General features: G+C 37.9%; 1 protein-coding gene across 9 annotated transcripts in view; it reads left to right on the plus strand.

Moving 5' to 3' along the window:
- PAK3 (p21 (RAC1) activated kinase 3) overlaps positions 1-22,347 on the plus strand; it is a 320,142-nt gene that overhangs the window by 234,482 nt on the left and 63,313 nt on the right. For all 9 annotated transcript variants that reach the window (XM_006167722.3, XM_027767967.1, XM_006167732.3 and 6 more), the window contains 3 exons: positions 3,455-3,586; positions 4,417-4,582; positions 14,201-14,264. In XM_006167722.3, coding sequence (XP_006167784.1) covers positions 3,455-3,586; positions 4,417-4,582; positions 14,201-14,264 — 362 coding nt within the window. The remainder of the gene's footprint in view (positions 1-3,454; positions 3,587-4,416; positions 4,583-14,200; positions 14,265-22,347) is intronic.

A 22,347-nucleotide genomic window follows, 5' to 3' on the forward strand; every position in this document is an offset into this window, starting at 1 on the left:
TCTCACTTTCTCTCTCTCTCTCACTCTCTCTCTCTTTCTCTCTCTGATGAGCACACATACTCTGTAGCAAATTTAAAAAATAATGATAAATAAAGTAAATCTTTTTTAAAAAAAAGATAGTAATTTATCAAAAGTAAACACTTTTTCCTCTTTCTCACAAACATTCACAGGATGAAAACCTCAGGTTTTCTAATAGTCTCCTAAGTCTATCCTTGGAGATGGGGAGTGTCGTCCCTTAGAAATTAGAATATTTGAGATACTAGTGAATGCTAAGAAATAGTCAATAAAATTTTGCAGGTGGATTTTATCCAGACTTGAGGTGTTCAAGGTTACCCTTTGACTAGTAAGCACTGATCGGTCTTCATGCCAATCTAAGGGTTGGACCTATAAAATGTGACTTTGGGTCATTATATTCATCAATAGGGCCATTTTTAAATCCTGTAGACTGTATGCTGTATACTATCACTTGTAGAGGCCACATGGTGTATTGTATTAAACATATTAAAGGACCCTTATACCCCAGTTTATATATTTTTAAGCTTCCTGAAGTGATTTTTAAGTATTGATTTTGAAATTATTTTATTACAGGTAGCATTTAATTTATGGTTAGGTTTAATTTCTTGAAAAATCATTGCAAATACTCAGGAATTGTTACTAAATAAGAAAATTTAACCTGTAATTTGTTTGTAATGTAATGAAATTTCTATAAATGCTAAATTTATATGACTAGTAGTTGACATATTGTTATAATAGATATTTAGAGGAACCAGCAATTAGCATAATGGGTATGTCGCTGGACTCCCACGTAGTCAACCGTGGTTTGTGTCCCGGACCCGGTGGCTTAAAACTCACGCCGGGCGCGTATGCGTGCGTGCCCAAGATCCCGAGAGGAAAATGGAAGAGAAGGGATTGCATGCGGCATGACCATCCCCCTTGGGGGGTGATTTCTCGCTTTCTGTCTCTATGTCTCTCTCTGTCTGTTTAGCCAGTGCAAGCGCCCTGTAGCAAAAAAAATCTCTCCAAAAAAAAAAGAAAAAGAAAAAGATAGCTATTTAGACATTTGTTATTTTGGATTTTATACTTTGGAGCTGATGATTTATTTCTAACCTGAAGCATTTTCATAATCCCATGTAAATCTTATCATCCTTGGGCAATGTTCACATTGCCTAGTAGACAAAATAGTACCATTCGCCATATAAAAAAATAGCTTATGTACAGTTCTGCTCCTCTACAAAAGAAGAGTGGTTTGGAGCATTCTTTTATTTATTTATTTATTTATTTATTTATTTATTTATTTATTGGGTTGAGTATGACTTTGGAATTTGTTTTAACTGCCCGAGGGCACATGCCAAAGAGAGACTGAGACAGAGAAAGGGAGAACGCACCTCCCACTGGGGTGTAGTGATGGCAATCTTTTCTCCATTTCCCCACCTCTCGGGATCTTGGGCACGCACATACACGCGCCCGGTGTGAGTTTAAGCCACTGGGTCTGGGACTTGAACCATGGTCGACTACATGTGAGTCCAGTGACATAGCCATCACGTTAACTGCTGGTCCGATTAGGGGCATTCTTGATCGCAGCCTGTGTAAAACATGCATTAGACTTAATATCAAAGTAATATTAAAGTAAATCCCAATAACCCAAAGGTGATTTCTCCCTGTGCCTGTTGAAGTGCCCTGATGACATAGTGTTTCACAAGAAGAAAGTGATTTCTTTTAATCTGGAAAATTAAATTAACAACCTATTACTATCTACATAGTTATGATACAATAATAGTCCAGTTGTAGTAGCTCAACTAAGAATAAATATAGGTATATAAATGAGAAAATCAATGTCTAGTAAATATCTAAGCTTCTGCATATAGACCACTCAGCATCTATATCAGGGCAATCAAATATTCTTTCAAACATTTATAAATTCTAGATTATCTTTTTTCTCACAATAGATAAATTTTGATGGCTCCTATCAGATACATAATACCTTATTACTGCATTATGGGTTTATAAAAAGTTGTAGAAAATCCACTTTGAATTTTGAATCACAGACTGAAGTTCTTTGATATAATATAGTCTATTAATAGGCTGCCATAACTACCTTAGGAACTTTTTCCTCAAGGAATAAAAATTTGTTGTAGGATTACCTGGTTCCAGGATACCTAACATCCTAAACAAAATCCATCAATCATTGCACTAAATGAAAACAAAGCAAATCACAAAACCACCTATACTAGCATTGTCAAACAGAAATATAATAGAAGCCATATATGTAACTTTAAATTTTCTAGTAACCGCATTTAAAAAATGAAACAGATAACATTAATCTTAATGTTTTATTTAATCCAGTATACTGAAAATACTACCATTTCAACATATAATCAATACAAAAAGCATTAACGAAATATTTCATGACTTTTTTATATTCAGTATACAGTATCTAGGATGTATTTTATACTTAACAAATTTCAATTCAGACTAGCCACATTTTAAGTGTTCAATAACCACATGTGGTAGTGACTATCATATTGGATGGTACAGACCTCTACTGTAGTTCATAGTTTTTGAACTTGAATGTATATCAGGATCACCTGGAGGGCTTGTTGTAACGTAGATTGCTAGGTGCCACTTCTAGAGTTTCTGATTTATAAGTCTAGAATTTACATTTCTAACAAGTTCCTTGATGATACTGATCTGGGGATCACACTTTGAGAACCATGGCCATAGTTCTTTCAGAATCATACTTTGGAACCATTTTACTCCTGCATTTATGTGAATGATCAAGAACTGACCCTAGATACTGTAGTTATTGTCCTTATTGTTGTGGAAGTGATATTGCAGTTTATAAAACAGTCCAAATCACCATTTACCTGTTGGTTAATACTGAGTAATTATTTATGCAGATGGGTATTCCTTCGATCTTCATTCATGTCTGCTGCTCTCTGAGTACTTTTTTCAAGGAAACTAAATAGGGAAGAACCATTCATTGGCTTGCTTGCTCTTAATATTTGTACAGCTGTATTAATACCATGTCCATATACATGCTCTGACTTTTAGGCAGAAAGTAACCCTTTTCAAATGACAAATTGTCAGTTAATAAATGAACAATATGCCCAGTGTAGGTTCAAGGATTTTACAGCAATTAATTTGATTTTAACATATTCCTTTGAACTTTGAAATACTAATTCAGTAGTTCCACTCTTTTTGAGCTCAGTGAAAAATAAAGAGGATTTTGTATGGTTCATAGTCCTTTAAACCATGATATGAATTCATCTCTGAATATGAGCAGATCCTGACCATCAAATTATAGATGGTTCTGTTCATTTATAAAAGTTGCTGATTTTTCCTGTCCCTACATGCTTAAATACTTCATTTTTCTTGTCTCATTTCTGAAGAAAAGTAATAATAATTTAATACCTGGTCTTTAAATTTTGCTTTTTTTTTTTTTTTTTGTCATTAGAGTACAAAAACAGCATCGGAGCCTCCTTTGGCTCCTCCTGCTTCTGAAGAAGAAGATGAAGAAGAGGAAGAAGAAGAAGATGACAATGAGCCCCCACCAGTCATTGCACCAAGACCAGAGCATACTAAATCAGTAAGTCAAAGGGACTATTTCCAAATGATTTTTTAAAAATGCCCTTTAGTACAGTAATGGAGTTGGATTATAGTTAATCTGTTGGTGTGTGTTGAGCATATCTCCTATGTTCCCAGAGCTAGAACAAAATTAAAATATTGGTTTTTGAGGTTGCTATCTGAGGATACAAGATTAGCACATCCAACAATTAGAGAATAATACCAAATAATACATTGATAACTGCCATGTTATTAAAGTTCTGAAGAAATTAATATAGAGAAGGAAATCAATGTGAACAAGGTAGAAAGAATTGCATAAATAGAGGCACCTAGATTAGAATCAGCGGGGCATGAATAAGAATTTCAAATGACTAGCTCCTAGGTCTTTCAAGAACAGTATATTTGAAGCTTAAAGTTTTTGTTTTTAGGGATTTTTTACTATAGGACATGTATCCTTGCTGGAGAGACAGAAAGTGAGAAATCATCCCCCAGCGGGGATAGCCACACCACAGTGCCTTCTCCTCCATTCTCCTCTTGGGATTTTGGGCATGGACACACACACACACACACACACACACACATACACACACACACACACACACACACACACACACACACTCACCCAGTGTGAGTTTCAATCCACTGGGTCTAGGACTTGAACCACAGTTAACCACGTGGGAGTCCAGCACATTAACCACTATGCTACCCGCTGGCCCCTTAAAGTTCTTTTTTAATAGAAAACTACTTGTCTTTAAAAAGTCATTTATAATGACAATATCTTGACTCTGAACTCTTTCCTGGCCTGATACTTTCATTGTAGAACTTTCGAATTTTTTTTTTTTTGTCTTTTAGATCTACACTCGTTCTGTGGTTGAATCCATTGCTTCACCAGCAGCACCAAATAAAGAGGTTACACCACCTTCTGCTGAGAATGCCAATTCTAGTACTTTGTACAGGAACACGGATCGGCAAAGGAAAAAATCCAAGATGACAGATGAGGAGATCCTAGAGAAGCTAAGTGAGTTCTTTTGCCATCATGTCTTTTTAATGGGAGACTTTCTTATAAACTAGAATGGGAATTGATCCCTTAGAAGTTTGAATCTGCTTGTAAAAAGACTTTAGGCTACCTGAAGTCTTAAGATAATAACTTTAGGACTCAGTGTATATGCCAGATTGTGCCCTCCTTTATGCTCCTAATAACAGAAACTATTTTTACTTGAAGCAAAATCATTTAAGGTAGAAATGTGACATAATAAATTAAGTAATAAATTTTGTTTTAATATTATGCCTCCTAAAGGGATTAGATAGTCTAATAAAATATCTTATGATCCTACCCTAAGGGTCTCCCTGCTGATCAATCATGATAGATAAGTCAACCTGAAAGCTTAGTGCAATAAATCAAAACTTACAACCACAAATAATATAGGCTTTTCTCTTAATTTAGGAAAATTTCTATGTGGGGAGGGAGGCAGAGCCAGTAAATGCTTGTAGTCCCCATCCACAGTGGTGTTAGTGCATACATGCATACTTGTTGCCCCAGTTTTACAAAACGCTTGCCCTCCATTTAGCTTTCTGGGTCAAGAAGATAAAGAAATACATCCTCTACTGAAAAATGATAAGTCTGTGAAGCATATTCATTAAATTCATATTATAAAAACATCTAGCTAGATTATCAGTACCGCAAATTATCAGTACCTAACTTATACTTCAAAATTCAACTCTAAAGTTGCCTCCTCAGGAAAGCCTTCCATGTCTCTCTGAATCTGAATCTGGGCCCTTTTTTATTTTACTGCATTTATTACAGCATTTTATGACAATTACTAGTCTGTCTCCTCCAGAATATACCATGAGCTCCTTAAGGTCAGAGCCCATCTTTTTTCCCCCTATATGTGTAATCTCTAGTAAGTGCCTGTTACACAAAGGCACTCAACAAATGCTTGGTGAGTGAATGAATGAAAAACACGAGCAAACAAATGCATTTTTATTGAGTTCCTACTTGTTTGAATTAATATACAAGAAGCTATGGGAGTGGGACCAGGAGTTAGCATAATGGCTATGTTGCTGGACTCCCATGTAGTCAACCGCAGTTCGAGTCCCGGACCCAGTGGCTTAAACTCACGCCAGGCACGTGTTCATGTGTGCCCAAGATCCCGAGAGGAGAATGGAGGAGAAGGGATTGCGGCGTGGCCATCCCCCCTGGGGGGTGATTTCTCACTTTCTGTCTCTCTGTCTCTGTCTGTCTTTCTGATGAGCGCACACGCCCTACAGCAAAAAACTCTCCAAAAAAACACAAATAAATAAAAAGAAGCTATGGGGGACATAATGGAAAGATAATTTTCTGTTATGAAGAAACTTCAATTTTCTTTGGAAAATAAGATGTTTGTTTTAATTTGCTAGAGAGTATACACACTCACTAGAAACAGAGAGAGGGAGAAAGTGAGAAAGAACCCCTCCTTCGGGGTTGGGGGGAATTGCCACATCACAATTCCTTCTCCTCCACTCTCTTCTTGGGATCTTAGATACCCATGCACACACGCCTGGCAAGTTTCCCAAGCCATTGGATCCAGGACTCCCAATAGTAAGTTAGCCATATGGTTTCCAGTTGCCTTCACTACCACACCACCAAGTGTTTCCGAAAGATGAGATTTAATAGGGTGATATAATTAGGGAAAAGTCGGCTATCTCATTTCATGCACATTTTAATCTAAAAGACCTCAGAAAAGGAAGAGAGCAATCCCTGCAGTAGGCCACATGGAGGCTCTGCAGAGTTGGTGGTAGGGCCATTTTCCCCTCCAGGGAGCACTCAACAATGTCAGGATTCAGAGACTGGTAATGGCTTCTATTCAATAGTGATGCTTCTACACATCCTCCAGTCCACAGGACAGCTCTCTTCTCTCCCCCTTCACAACAGATTATTAGTATTTAGGCCCAAAATGTCAACAGCAAGACATTTTGAGCTGGAAATATTTGAAAAGACAAAGGTTGGGGCTACAACTGTCAGTAAGCACCGAGAACTGAAATTGCTGATCTTTATTTACCAAACTGACTTTATATGATTAAATATGCCTTAAGCACTTATGTCAACTATTTGGTGTAATAACAATAATTTTTTTTTATTTATTGAATACCTCTCTGCTAGCCACTTCCATTCAGTATTAGGGTTCATATTTACAATAATGCCTTGTGGTACATTTCAATGTACTCAGTTTATAGATCAGTGAAACTAAACTGTGACAAGCACAAGTGACAAAGTTGCCAAACTAATGAGTGGCAGAGCCAGAGTTTCAACTCAGATCTGTTTTCTTTCAATACTGCCCAGTTACTTTTTTGTATCCCAACTGTCTATTTGTGTGAAAAGGAAGCATAAAAATGATGTAAAATAAATCAGTACAAAATATTTTAAAATCTAACAGTCTTACATTGGTAAAAATGACAATTATTTGGTAACTGTTTCAAGTTTCTATAGGTATATGAAAATGCATTTGTCACTTTGTTAAGTTAGCTTACAGAGAAACCAACATTATTTCCTTAACTCCAAATATAGCTTTGCTTGCAGCCTGTAATGGTGCTGGAACTGTGGCCTTTATGATTTTTTGTTTATTCTGTTCTTAACTGAGCAACATGCTGAAGAGAAGGAAGCTAATTTTGCTTATACTTTCATTAAGAATTAACTTAGTGGGTCAACTAGGTGGCATAGTGGTTAGGGCAGTTAAATCCCACATAGCTGACTGTGTGGTTCAAGTCCCAGACTCAGAAGTTTGAAAACCACACCAGCCGTGTGTGTGTGTGTGTGTGTGTGTGTGTGTATGCTCAAAAATTCTTAAAGGAAATGGAGGAAAAGGGATTGAGATGTGGTCAGCCCCCCTAGGGGGAACTTTCTCATTTTCTCTCTCTTTTTCTCTGTGCCTCTCCAGGTTAGTGCATGTACTCTACAGCAAATTTAAAAGACAAACAAAAAAATTGATTGGACTTTGTACTTGAGCCTTGAGGGAATCATTTTCCCTCCAGCCAGTGAGCACCTGTGACTGCCAACCTTACTGTGTACCTATAGATCTTGGCAGGAAGAACCTGCAGAGAAATGGGGAAGTGCTGCTCATGAAGCAGTTACAGGCTGAACTATACTTCAGAGTCTACAATATCAGGCTCTCCTGCTTCTGCTTCATTACCCTCTCTGTGCCGTCTGTCTGCCAATTATATATGGGTAGCCTTAGACATGTCATTTAACCTTTCTCTGTTTTTTTTTTTTGGAGAGGTTTTCACTATAGGGTGTGTGCGCTCACCAGACAGAGAGAGACATAGAGACAGAAAGCGAGAAATCACCCCCCCCAGGGGGGATGGTCACGCCACAATCCCTTTCCCTTCTCCTCCATTCTCCTCTCGGGATCTTGGGCACGCACGCCCATGTGCCTGGCGTGAGTTTTAAGCCACTGGGTCCGGGATGCGAACCACGGTTGACTACGTGGGAGTCCAGCGACATAGCCATTACACTAACTGCTGGTTCCCAAGTCATTTAACCTTTCTGAGTCTTTGTTTCTTTCTTATCTGTTATCATAACTACATTTTAGGTATCTGCCCATAGGATGGATTTTAGAGCTTAAACTATGGTTAAGAAGACACATTAGAATCAGAAAGATCCAGATTCAAGTCACAGATACATTACCACTGGCTATGTCACTTTGGGCCAGATAATTAACTTTTCTGGGCCTCCATTTCTTCATCTAAAAAGTAGGGATAGTAATAGTACCAATCTTGGGACCAGCAGTTAGCATAATGACTATGTCGCTGAACTCCCATGTAGCTGACTGCAGTTCGAGTCCTGGACCCAGTGGCTTAAACTCACGCCGGGTGCGTGTGCATGCTTGACCAAGATCCAGAGAGGAGAATGGAGGAGAATGATTGCAGTGTGGACATCCACCCTAGGGGCTGATTTCTCGCTATCTATCTCTGTCTTTCTGGCGAGTGCACACGCCCTATAGCAAAAACCTCTCCAATAATAATAATAATAATAATAACAACAGTACCAATCTCATACCATTATTAAAACCAAATGCATATAATGCAGGTAAATACCTCAGCAACAGTATCTGGCACATAGTAGGTGTCCAATAAATGATAGTTATTATTTTATTACATGAGTATAAAGGCTTAATAAGATAGTGTAATGGAATAAGCTTTGAGATGAGTCATAACTGGGTCTGAGTAACAGAAACAGAATAGCTCTATGGTTTTAGCCAAGTCATTTAACATCTCCTAACTTCAGTTTCTTTACCTGAAAATGGAAGTAAAGATACTACCTAATAGGGCCCACCTGTGGTCTGGTGGTTAAGATGGCAAAATCCCACATGGCCAGCCTTGCAGTTCAAGTCCTGGACGTGCTATTTGAAAAACATGCCAGGCATGTGCATGTGCATTCTCATAATCCTGAGAGAACAATGGAGAAAGGATTGCAGCATGACCATCCCCCAGGGATGATCTCACTTTCTCTCTTTCTGTTTCTCTGTCTCTCCATTGAGTATACATGCCCTACAGCAAAAATTATAAAAACAAAAACATACCCTGTGGTGCCATGACACACCACAGGACATTCGCTTTTAAGTTCCTCGTTTACAGGCCAGTAAACTTAATGACCTAGTGATAGGAACTGAGCTCAGTCATTGATGAGTGCATATAGTATAAATTATTATTATGCTACTTTATATTTTTTGGTATAAAAAATTGGGGCACAGGGTCTTATAGTGTGAGAATGTTTGAAACCAAGGATAATCAAAGATATTTGAGCCTGGAATAAAAATAATTGAAGGTTATGGAATCAAAGATCCCATTGGAGCTTGGGAAGGAGTAGAAGTGCCTGTGCTGAGAGGTGAAGGAGAGGGGAAAGGGAGGCAAAGAGATAGAGGGATGGCCAACATCCCACATCTCAGTGGACCTCACACACAAGCAGAAGAAGAAATGGCAGCCTCTATTAAATCATCCTCACCTTCTCCCTCAGGGATCCAATTGTGAGGGGGGGGGCAGCCCAGACTATAGAGCTGCCAATCTGTTCATCTTCCCTGCAGATACTGACTAGAGGGGTCAGACCAAGGGATCATTAATGACTGAAATGAAAAGATCATCTTTCAGTTTTACACAGACAGACAGACGGAGTCTGCCTTGTTCCTTCTGATCTGTCTGGGTCCTTTGGAAAACAAAGAAGTGTTTAAAGGTTACTGAAATTTTTCAAAAAGCACTGTCAGCAAAATTGTACAATGCAGAAAACTTGTTTCCAACTTTTCTCCTCTGGCCAATCACAATCATCTACTCTTCCTGTTCAATCCCCCCCCCACCCCATCCCCCAGCATTACCCACTCAAAACTCTTTTTCCTAATCCACCCTCAGATAGAACTGACATTTAGAAATTTTTTTCCTTTTTCTCCAGAATCAAAAGCCTTCATGATGCTAAAGCGTTAGGATAATCTTTTAATGGTGGAGTTCAGCTGAGCTTAATATGTCAGAGCAGATTTTTCATGGTCTGTTTTTGCCATAGAGTGAAAACTGTTTTCAAATATTAGTATTCAGTGATTTCTTAAAACCTTATACTTTAAAAATAGTTTGTTTCTTATTTAGGGAGTTGCTTTGGTAGGAAATTGTTCTGGAATTGCTAATTCCCCCCCCATTTCATTTTGGTTTGCTGATTTATCTCCCTTTCTTTCGTTTTGTGTCATAATCTTTTTTAAAAATTGTCATTTATACAAATTATAATCGCTCTGATGAAAGAGATCCCTTCAGAAGCTTATTTTGTGATTCAGAATTGTAAACAAGGCCTCCTGTGCACTTGCCTAACAGCAGTAGGTGGCAGCACACACTCTCCTGTGAAGGGTGAATGGGTGTGGGGAGGCCATTTTATTTGAACAGCAGTTAAATTCAGAAGCAGAATCTCATCAAAATGGTTGCCTTTAAGTAATCCTTGTGAAAGGATTTATTTCCAGCTGTTTCCCCACCACCACCCCCGCTTACCAAGGAAATAAAGGTTGAATAATTTACTACCCTGAGGCCTCATTAACTGAAGCCTGCCAATTGGAATTTGTTATAATTCAGAAAGTAGCTTAGGCTGAAGCTTATTTGCTTTTTGCTTAGTCTATGGAAAAGAGTTTGCTTAGCAACTTAATAGTAAAATATACTTAGAAGACTATAAAATGCTTAATAAAACTGTGGTTTCAAGACTTTAAATTGGTCATTTCATAAAAAATAAATAAGTAAATCTCTAATACCTTAATTAACAGCTAATTTAAATAAGGATTGCTCTCAGTGATATAGAATTCCATTAGACAATCATGAACTCTCTTATATTTTATTCAAGGACTTCTTTTTTTTCTTTTTAAGGTTTTTGTTTGTTTTTGCTATAGGGTGCATATGCTTGCCAGAGAGAGAAGAAAAGTGAGAAATTTTCTTCCAGGGCTATGGCCATGCCTCAGTACCTTCTCCATTTTCCTCTCAGGATTTTGGGTATGCACACACACATGGCTAGCATGACTTTCAAGCCACTGGGTCCAAGACTCAAACCATGCAATGGGCCATGTGGGTCCAGTGTCTTAACCTCCATGCCACCTATTAGCCCTCAAGGTCATTATTTATTTATTTATTTATTGAGAGGTTTCTGCTATAGGGCATGTGAGCTTGCCAAGAAAACAGAGAGAGACAGAGAGACAGAAAGCAAGAAATTCACCCCTAGGGGTGATGGACATGCACGCACACACACCCGGCATGAATTTAAGCCACCGGGTCTGAGACTCAAGCTGCGGTCAACTACATGGGAGTCCAGCGACATAGCCATTATGCTAACTGCTGGTCCCCAAGGACATTATTGTTTAAGTTGAGTCTTCTGAACAACTCAAGAATTCAGCTCAATTTTATATACATTTAACTCAACAAATATGATGGACATGCACGCACACACACCCGGCATGAATTTAAGCCACCGGGTCTGAGACTCAAGCTGCGGTCAACTACATGGGAGTCCAGCGACATAGCCATTATGCTAACTGCTGGTCCCCAAGGACATTATTGTTTAAGTTGAGTCTTCTGAACAACTCAAGAATTCAGCTCAATTTTATATACATTTAACTCAACAAATACTTATTGAGTGCCTGATATATTCCATACAGAGCATTGTGTGAAGAGCCACTAAGCACACAGAGATGAATAAAACATGGCTACCTTAACACACAGTCAAAAAGACAATGTCAGTAGATAAATATAAATATATTATGACTTGTTAAGTACAGAGAAAGCACAGGAGTTAAAGAGAGAGATGAAGAAAGAGAGAAAATTGGGAACCAGCAGTTAGCGTAATGGCTATGTCACTGGACTCCCACTTAGTCCACCGGTTCACGTCCTGGAACCGGTAGCTTAAAACTCACGCCGGGCGCGAGTGCGTGTGTGCCCAAGATCCCGAGAGGAGAATGGAAGAGAAGGGATTGTGGTGTGACCATCCCCCCTGGGGGCTGATTTCTCGCTTTCTGTCTCTCTCTGTCTCTCTCTGTCTGTCTGGCGAGCGCATGTGCCCTATAGTGAAAAAAACCTCTCAAAAAAAAAAAAAAAAGAAAAGAAAGAAAGAGAGAAAATTGAGGCACAGAGAAGGAAGGTTAATAAATTTATTCAAAGGGATTAGGGAAGGCTTCCTAGAAGATGTAACATCTGGGTTTTGAAGCACAAGTAGAATCTTGGCTTGAAGAAAATGTGGGAAGGACATTTCAGGCAAGAGAATGGCATGCAAAGAGTACTTAAAGGCATATGCCTGGGAATTCTAACTTGTTCAATGTTACATGAATAGAGAATTAATGGTGTTGGGTGGTGCTACAGTTGTAGGAGGGGAAGTCAAACTGTTAAGGAGGAGATGACCATTAACTACAATTAGTTAGAACATACGGTTCTAGTAAGGAAGTTATAAAATATGAGGAGAATGGAGCAGGAGCCAGATCATGAGGCAAGGAGTTTAGGCTGTACCCTTTAGGTGCTAGAAAACCTTCAAGAATCCTGAACAAGAGAATCACAGTCAGGTCTCCACTTAGAACATCCTGATAGAGGTATGGAGTCTGGACTGGAATAGAAGGTTGGCAAGAGGGAGTCCAGCTAGGAGGCTGTTAGAATAGCCTAGGCAAAAGATGGTAATAAATTAGGAATTCATGGGTTTGATAGGAAAGGGGAAAGAGGAGCATATGTGAAGACCTAAGCACTGGTTAGTGATACATTACTAGGATCCAAAGTAGGAAGGATCAGTGGTACAGTCGGTAGCTACTGAAATGCAGTGCTATTAGCCACTTGGCCAGTTGTGGATTTGGGTCCCCAGCTTGTTGACCTGAAACATGTTGAGCACATGCACATGTGCCCAGGGTCCTGAAGAGCTGGAAGACTCAGGGAAGGGGACTGTGGAGTGATAAGACCTTGCTAAGGATGCTTCTCTCTCATAAACATGAATAAAATAAATACACTTCCATCATGAATGAAATAAATAAACTTTATTTGGAGCACTAGTAAGGTTCTAGGTTCAGAGATGTATGTTTTTAAAAAGCCTAAGCCTCAAGGGACCAGCAGTTGAAGTAATGGTTACATCACTGGACTCCCATGCAGTCAACCATGATTCGAGTCCTGGATGTGGTGGCTTGAAACTCACGCTGGATGTGTGTATGTGCGTGCCCAAGATCCTGAGAGGAGACTGTAGGAGAAGGCATTGTGGCGTGGCCATCCCCCCCAGGGGGGTGATTTCTCGCTTTCTGTCTCTGTCTCTCTGGTGAGCATATGTGCCCTATAGCAAAAATCTCTCTTATAAAAACAAACAAAAAAATAGTCTCACTATTTTATGATCAAGCTTTGTTCTTCTTTATCCCCATCCCTATCCATTATCACCATTAACACAGTACTATTGCACAGTAATTATTCTATAGATATTTGTCCGGCAGAATTGAATGTAGCATGGTGCTCAAGTTTTTTTCAATTCAGAGAAGATGGTGATTTTATTAAATAGTATGTACAAGTTTTTAGATGAGTTTAACTCCTAATCTTCAATTCCATTTTATGAGAACTTTTTTTTAAGTATCAGGTTGTGATTAGTCCCTGGTTTTTAGATTTGTTCTGCCAAACGGCACCTGCCCTCACTGAGAAAGACAGACACAGAGAGGGAAAGTGAGAAATCACCCCCAGGGGTTATGGCCACACCAAAATCCCTTCTTCTCCATTCTCCTCCTGAGATTTTCGGCATGCACACACATGTGCTTAGAGTGATTTTCAAGCTGCCAAGTCCAGGACTCACCCACAGTCAACCATGTAGGAGTCCAGTCCCTTAACCATCATGCCAAATACTGGCCCCTGTCCTTGTTGTTTCTTTAGCATTATCAATTTGGAATATAAGTAGCATAGGTTATTATTACTAATTTAACAAATATATTGTTGTTTGTTATTTTAACAAATTGTATTATCAGAATAAATAATTTCAGTATAAGTTATAGAAATCATATGAGAATATTGGCCTAATATTTTGTTTGTCATTCACTCTGGCATCTTGTAATATTTATTATTAAAGGGAAATAATTCAATCAATTTAAATTTATCTCTCTCTCTTTCTTCCTCTCTTTCTCCCTTTCTCCCCTCACCTCTCTATCAGGAAGCATTGTGAGTGTTGGGGATCCAAAGAAAAAATACACAAGATTTGAAAAAATTGGTCAAGGGTAAGTAATTTTGTATTTGAAATGTCAAAATATGAACACTGGCAACATACATTAAGCTGCATTAAGAGCTTGAATTCCTGATAAGTCATGCATCTCATTTCCTAGATTATATTCGTGTTTTGCATTCTCAGTATTGTCCTTTGAGGCTAGCACTTTGCCTGTTAATTAATATGGAAATACATCCTGCTGGATCCTTACTATCACTTGGCTGGCAGTGAATTTTGTAGGAATATTTCGATCCCATATCATAAACTAACTTCTCTAGAAAGGAAGTAAGATTGTAGAGACTTTTAGCTTATATGAAACCCCCCTTGTCTCTGCCCTACCCCATCTATACGGATGATATGGTTAAGATCCTGTTTCTTTGTCACACTGGAAAGTGACAGAGTAAGGATGAGGGAGGTCCTTACCGAATGATCCAGATGTGGGCAGAGTTGACTATCTGAATACAAAGGAAACAGATCAATAATCCTTAATTGAGACAAAGTGTCCTAGAATAGTTGTCAAATATGAAGATTTCGAGAGACTGCTGCCAAAGACTTGATTTAGAAATCTGGAGTGGAATCCAGGAGTGTGAAATTCGTACAGTTGCTCAGATAATCCTGGTCAGCTAGGCATAGGAACTGTGTCACTAGGTGATTCACAATAGCTGAAGGTCAAAGTCATGACCAGTTCTACAGTCGACTATAATTAGGCATGACTGTCAGTCCTCAATAGAAAACTAAGGGAGAGGGGTCTTGCCTGACAGTAGGCAACAGCATTTGAAGCAGGGAAAAGTTTTGTTTATAGAGAAATGGAATGTGGGACCAGCAGGTGGCATGGTGTTTAAGGCACTGAACTCCCATGGCAATTCAAGTCCTGGACCAGGTGGCTTGAAAATCACACTGGACATGTGTGCATGCATGCCCAAAATCTGCAGAGGAGAAGGTATTGCAGTATGGCTATTCCCCAGGTGGTGGTGGTGGTGGTGGGGAGATTTCTCACTTTCCCTTTCCCCCTTTCTGTCTCTCTCCAGCGAGTACACACACCTTATGGCAAAAAAATAAAAGACAAAAGAGAGAGAGGCAGAAAAATGGAATGTTCTTTAGAGGTGCCTTAAGTGGAGGATGAGGTACATACTCAAATGCTCTAACTACTGTATTGCAAGAACCATGATGACATCCCTGGGTTCTCCAGGCTGAGGCTAGGGGCTAGAAAGAAAGGAATGCAGTTCATACTTAATAGACCTGCAGGATTGTGCTAGCCTATCAGACGTTAGTAAGGAAATGTAGGATTTCTTTAAGCACTTCACTATTTTTTCTGGGATTCTTAGGTTCAAGAAATGATATATCTGGGGCTGGATGGTGGCATAGCAGTAAAACTCAATGCTTTGTTAGGCTGACCCACATGGGAAGATTCCACGTTTACATTTGAAAACCTCCCTGGAACCAACAGTTAGCGTAATGGCTATGTCGCTGGATTCCCATGTAGTCGACTGCGGTTCGAGTCCCGGACCTGGTGGCTTAAACTCACGCCGGGCGCATGTGCGTGCGTACCCAAGATCCCGAGAGGAGAAGGGATTGTGGCATGGCCATCCCCTCTGGGGGGTTATTTCTCGCTTTCTGTCTCTCTGTCTCTCTCTGTCTGTCTGGCGAGCACACACACCCTATAGCAAAATCCTCTCCAAAAAAAGAAAAAAAGAAGAAAGAAAGTAAAACTTCCCTGAGTACACTGGGTATGCTTATATCCTCCTGATCTGAGACTGACTGAAGCTGGGGGTAGATCACATAGTCCAGACCTGTTGGGGGTCATGTCTCTGTGTGTTTATCTCTTTCTTTTTCTCATTAGAAATAAATAGGTAAACTTTAAAAAGATTTATATTGTATGTAATGACTATTTTCATGTTTTTTTTATATATTTTTTATCCTCCTCCTCCTTCCCCCACTTTTATATTAGTTCCTTTTGAAAGTGCCAACATATCTCAGAAAATAAAGGAAAGCATTTGTCACATATTTGAGCTAGAGGGTAAGGGGTACTTGCTAGGACTGTACCTGATGAGAATCGAGGTGAGAAGCTCTAAGAGGGAGAAAGAATTAGACGAGTTTATTTTTTCCAGTAGATAACAAAATGGCATTGCACTTGAACTTTTCAGGGGCTGAATTATGGATTTACTAGTGTTTTTGCTTCCTTTTTATTTAATATTACTGGTATTCTCACTTGTTCGCTAAAAAAAAAGATTTTTGTTGTCTCCAGGGGCATGCTGTCACCTAACAAGTCAAATAGTGCTCTACAACAGTGCTGTCCAAAGTACTTTCTGTGATGATGGAGTTTTTCTACATCTATGCTGTCCAACATGGTAGCCATAGACCATATGTGCCTATAGGCACTTGAAATGTGTCTAATGTAAATGAGAAACTTATTTATTTAAATTCATTTATTTGTTTAGTAGACATTTATTGAGCACCAGCTATACAGTAAGCACTATGCTAAGTGCTAGAGAAACAGAAACAGATAATGGTGGTATAGGCTTGCAAGGAACCTATAATCTATATTGATAAGTGCTTGACATAGGGCTACATAGGGCACAAGAACAATGATACAAGCCTACTCAATTTACCTAAATGCATGGCAGGGGTGGCTTGTAGAACCATAATCTCTCACATGGAGTTTTCCTTCTCAACCTCTGGTAGATTGTATCTACCTAAATCCATGTATAAACCTCAACTCACTTTCTTCATGCTTAAAACATAAATACTAAAAGGCAGGTTACAAAACACCATATTATGTACTATTTAAAGGGTTCAGCAAACAAAAGTTAGTATTTAGATTTTATTTAAATTTCTCTGGGTTTCTGGTACAGCTAACAATAAGAAAGGATATACAATCCACTTAGAAGTAGTGCTGCAGGTCTTTTTGTTGTTGTTCAATATGGTATCCACTAGGCATATTTGGCTACTGAGCACTTGAAATGTGTTTGAAATGTGGCTAGTCCAAATTGAGATATGCTATAAGTATAAAATACACACCTAACTTCCAAATCTTAACATGAAAAAAGAATGTAAAATATTAATAAATTTTATGTTAATTACATGTTGAAATTATACATTTTATATGCAGAGGTTAAATAAAATATATTATTAAAATTAATTTTACCTTTCTAAATAATTTTTTAATTTTGATTTCTGATTTACATATGATCATCATGCATCTTTGTGAGGTACAGTATGGTTTTCCAAAGTATGTATACAGTGTATAATAATCAAATCAAGGATATAGACAATTTCATCTTATTCAGCAGTGGACATTACATTATGCTGTGCACATTCAATAATCATTCTACTATTTTTGTTTTGGGGGGATTTTTTTGGAAGCACATAATGAATTGACAGTCACAATTTTTTACTCTGATGTGGTATGCTATTCTATAACCTATTTACTTGTTTACATGCATTCTTGTGTCTGTTAATAATTTTCTCCCTACCCTATCCCTTTCCTGCAGCTTCTGGTGTCTACCATTACTTTCTCTACTTCTATGCCTCCGGACCCTTCAGTATCCACCATAGAGTGTAGATATTCAGTATATGTTAAGTAGAGGCATATAGTATTTGTCTTTCATAACCTGGCTTGTTTCACTTAGCATTATATCTTCTAGGTTCATCCACTTGGCATCAAATGATAGGAGATCATTGTTATTTATAGCTGAGTAGTATTTCATGATGGTATATGTGCCATATTTTCTTAAATCTATTCATTGGTTGTGGGGCATTTAGATTGTTTCTATGACTTGGCTACTGTGAATGATGTTGTAGTTATCATAGTGTGCAAATGTTTCTCAGACAGAATGATTTACTATCCTTTGAGTAAATACCCAAGAATGGTATATAAACTTTTTAAGTGTAGCTCCAAGGAAATTTAAAATGTGGCTCACATTATTTCTAATGCACAGCACTGTTTTATTTTTAGGTTTAAGTGGGAGCTATGTATTTATTTGTTTATATATTTTTTCCAGAGTGTTTGGGTGTGAGAGGAGGCCGGTAGGAGAGGGTGATGATTTTGTTTTGATTGTTCATTGCTACCCAGACCTAACTGAGCCAAAAGTAGTATTGAATTTAAAAGGGGGATAAAGTAAAGGGTGGTTTCAGTTATCTCCCAGATACCAAATTATTTAGGACCAGCCAAGTGGTGTAGTGGTTAAGGAAGCTGGATCCCATATGGTCAACTATTCAAATCCAGGACCCTGTGGCTTGAAAAACGTGCCCAGTGTATCCATGCATGCCCCAAATCCAGAGAGGACAATGGAGGAGAAGGGATTGCAGTGTGGTCATATTGCCTCATGAGATGCTTTCTCTCTCTCTCCCTCTTTCTCCTTTCTACCTCCCTCCCTTCCTCCCTCTATGTCTCTATTGAGCACATGCATCCTATATAATTTTTTTTATAAAAATGATGGTTCTAGAAGATAGGTCATTCATAGGCCCAGCTCAAGTTTTCAATAAGTTCTTAGAGGATAAGGAGTCTATTTTATTCCTCCTTTTGTGCCCTTAGTATCTAGAACAGTGCTTTGGAACTTAGTAGGCCCTCAAAAATAATTTTGTACAGGTTCAGTCAACTGCTGGGTACACTTTGGTCAGGCTCAAAGAACTACAGAGCTTCCCCTGTCTGCCTCTTACCTGGACCTGTTTTTACCTCAATAAATATTTGTTGAACTAATAAAAATTTTTTTTAGCTCTCCCTTTATACCACCTTCTGTATTTTCATATGTATCTACATGCCTCTCTTACTCTTTCTGTCCCTTTGTTTTTCTCTCTCTCTTTTTCTTTGTGTCTTCATCTCTGTCTCTCACAGTGTCTTGGTCTGCCTCACTACTTCTGGTCCTTTTTCCTTTGGACATGTGTATATGCTGGATATCTTTTTCCACACATGTTGACTTTACTTTCTAACTGCCTATTTTCACATGCATCCTGTATCCAAAAGGTAACAAAGTCAAATTATATTTTTCATAAAATCAATATGTATTTTTAAAATAGTTTTTAATACCTAGTCTAGTAACTTAAATCTACTTCTTTGCTATGGTTTTATCATTTATTTAACTTGACTTTTGGTTCTTAGTAGATTGCTGTCTGTTCTTAACTTTTAAAGGAGCAAAATATAGGGTTTTTTTTTTTTCTCTCTAGACCAAAAAAAAAAAAAATTTCAAAAACCACTTACATGTTCTTTTTGTTTAAATGACTCTCAATTGATTAATTGATTTTCCCATGAGCTATTGACCTAAGTTAGACAAACTAGTCTCTACTTTCCAATATATAGAGTTTTATTTTCTTTTCATTAAGTCTGGGTTTTTTTTACCTATAGTTATGGAGACATTAAAAATAATGTCAGTAATCATTTGGTGCTAAGAATAATCAGCCCCAGTATTCCATTTTCAGCTCCAGGAAGCACAGCAGCTCACTCTCAGGGGAGCTGAATTTGAGAAGAACCTCTTCATTAATCAACCTCATCTACTTGGAAAACCAAATTTTTCCAGTACGGGTTTCTGCCATCCCAACATTCAGGCCTAAGGCCAGAGTATTGGACTCCATTCTTCATAAATCAAGTTCAGAATTGCATGTCTAATCATTTGAGACCATAGGTGTGAGTTAAAGACTAAAAATGACATTATTTTACTAGGTCTTCTGTGAAAAGTGTTCTATCATTAGTCAACAAATCCAGAAATTCTGAGCAGATGTATAAAAAGTTTGAAAAATCAGAGGAAAGAAAGAAAATATCAGATATTTCCAAATTATCATTAACTCAACAGTATGAGTTTGTCAGAAATATATCTGGTAGAGATTTAACAATATTCACTCTCTAGGATAGTTGCATACAAGAACTTGTTTAATAAATAGAGTGGGGTAAAACAACAAAATCAAATATTTATTTCAGTCAACAGCTATCGTTGGCAAGCCCGTGTAATTCCTGAATAAGCAGGAGCTATGTAACACAGAGCTGAATTTACTGATGTTGGCAGCTGTCCCCACAAGAGTTCACATTAATTTATTTGAATTAATTTTAAGGCCTTTCCTTAAATTGAGAATTCACTGAAAAATATACTACTTTTCTCTTTAAGGTTCATATTGTCTTTGCAACATAATAATAGAATGATATTTTTGAGAACGAGCTCAGAGGAGATGGTCTGGATCCATTTTAATGAATACCTATTTTTTTTTAATTCAGGGAAATTTTATTGAGTGCTTACTGTGTGTTATGCGAAGTGGTAGTTAAGAACCAGATTCTGGAAGCCCACAGTGATCTCATTGGCACTCATTATCCCCCTGAACATCTGACATGAAGAAGAGTTGTATCAAGGAGTAAGCAACTTGCCCCCTCCCACTCCCCACCATGTATATGCCTTTCTCCCATATTTTATCTACATATTTTATACATCTCACCTATGTATTCCTCTTTGACTTTCTTGGCCTTAGTTGACATTTTCTGTCTTCTGCATACTATGTTATATCTAAGTCAGCATACGTCTGTATACTTACATCTTAACTAGACAATGAAAACTTGCTTGAAACTTTGAAGACCATGGAAGAATAAAGGGAAAATTTTTGAAAAATTTGAAGACAAAGAGTCAAAATTCTGAACTCAGAAGGCTGAAGGCAAATTACTCACTGCCTTTAAGGATCAGTTTTCTCATCCCTAGTAAGTAGAATGCAAATACCTTGTAAGGTTCTTAGAAAAAAAAAAAGATGCTAAGCATTTAAAGTGCTTAGCACAGTCCATGGTATACTCAGTAAATACTAGTTATTATTCAGCATGAACAACACACCCACATGTTACGATTATATAGCGCATAAAGCAGTAAGTATTGTAATTTCAAAGAGCTATGGGGACAGAGAGCAGGGACACATGATTTTTCACCAGGGAGGAAGTACGATGAAGGGTTCTCAGAGGAAGATGCATTTGAGTAGACATAAAGGTATAAGAATTTAACGTGGTGATTATGGAAAGCTTCGTTTGAAGGAAACCAAATGAACACCCAATTCAGAGTGAATAGGATTCATTTACTTTTTGGCATCCTAGGTCTGTAACAGTGTCTGGCACAGAGTAAATATTCAGTGTGTACTTTTTGTGAGCATGCTTGTAAGTTCTAGAAAAATTAAGTCAACAGCACCATTTGTATTGACAGCCAAAAGCATAGGAATTAACAGGAAATAATGGCAGAAAGATGAATTGGGACAATGTCATGAAATAGAGATGCTACACTGTGCTATTTTTTGTCATTTAAAGTTCAACTTTAAAAATACTATTTTAAGATAATTTTAATAAATTTTTAACAATTTTTAAATTTTTCTGCTATATGCTTCCTATTACATCACATCAGGATGTACATAGTTTCTGACTGGTCCCATATTTTAGTGATTACTAGTCTGTTCCCTCATCAAGAAAGTTCTCTATCAACATTTGTTCCAAAGTTTTCATTTATTGATGATTATTGCTCAAAGCAATTATTTCGTTAGGGATAACAAAATAGTGATTTTTAAAAATATATTATTCCTTCTATTCTTATGTGTTAACTACATTACTTTTGTTGAAAAGAACTTTACCTCATGTGCTAGGGCTCTTCAGTTATCTTGAAATATAGTTCATACAGAGAAGTCAAGACAAATGCTTCATTTTTAACTGCCAGCTATCACTATAAGATTGGTATCCAACGTGCTGGACAGTGATGCAGCAGTCATGTGCAATACTATGAGGCTAATCGATAGGGGAAGCCTCCAGGTTCATGTCCTGAGACCTCTCAGAGTACATGAGCACATAGGTGCCCATGATCTGGGCTGGCTGAGGGTGGTAGTAGATTGTATTGTCAGGACCTTGTTGAGAGTATTGTCTTCCTGTCTCTGTCTCTCTCTCTGTGACTCTCAGTCATGGAAGGAATAAATAAACTTTAAAAAGTTTGACACCCAATTTACTTCTAAAAGTGTTCAAAGAGAGGTATTTTGATTTTCTTCTAATCTGGGAGAAGGGAACATTTTATTTTATTTAAAAATGTTCTTATAAACTCAGAGGGTTTTATATTTTCAATTTGTTTCATACAGTTGCATTCATTATTACTTTTCATTGT

This window comes from Tupaia chinensis, unplaced genomic scaffold (genome assembly GCF_000334495.1).
Source record: "Tupaia chinensis unplaced genomic scaffold, TupChi_1.0 Scaffold144991_2, whole genome shotgun sequence".
Taxonomy (NCBI): domain Eukaryota; kingdom Metazoa; phylum Chordata; class Mammalia; order Scandentia; family Tupaiidae; genus Tupaia; species Tupaia belangeri.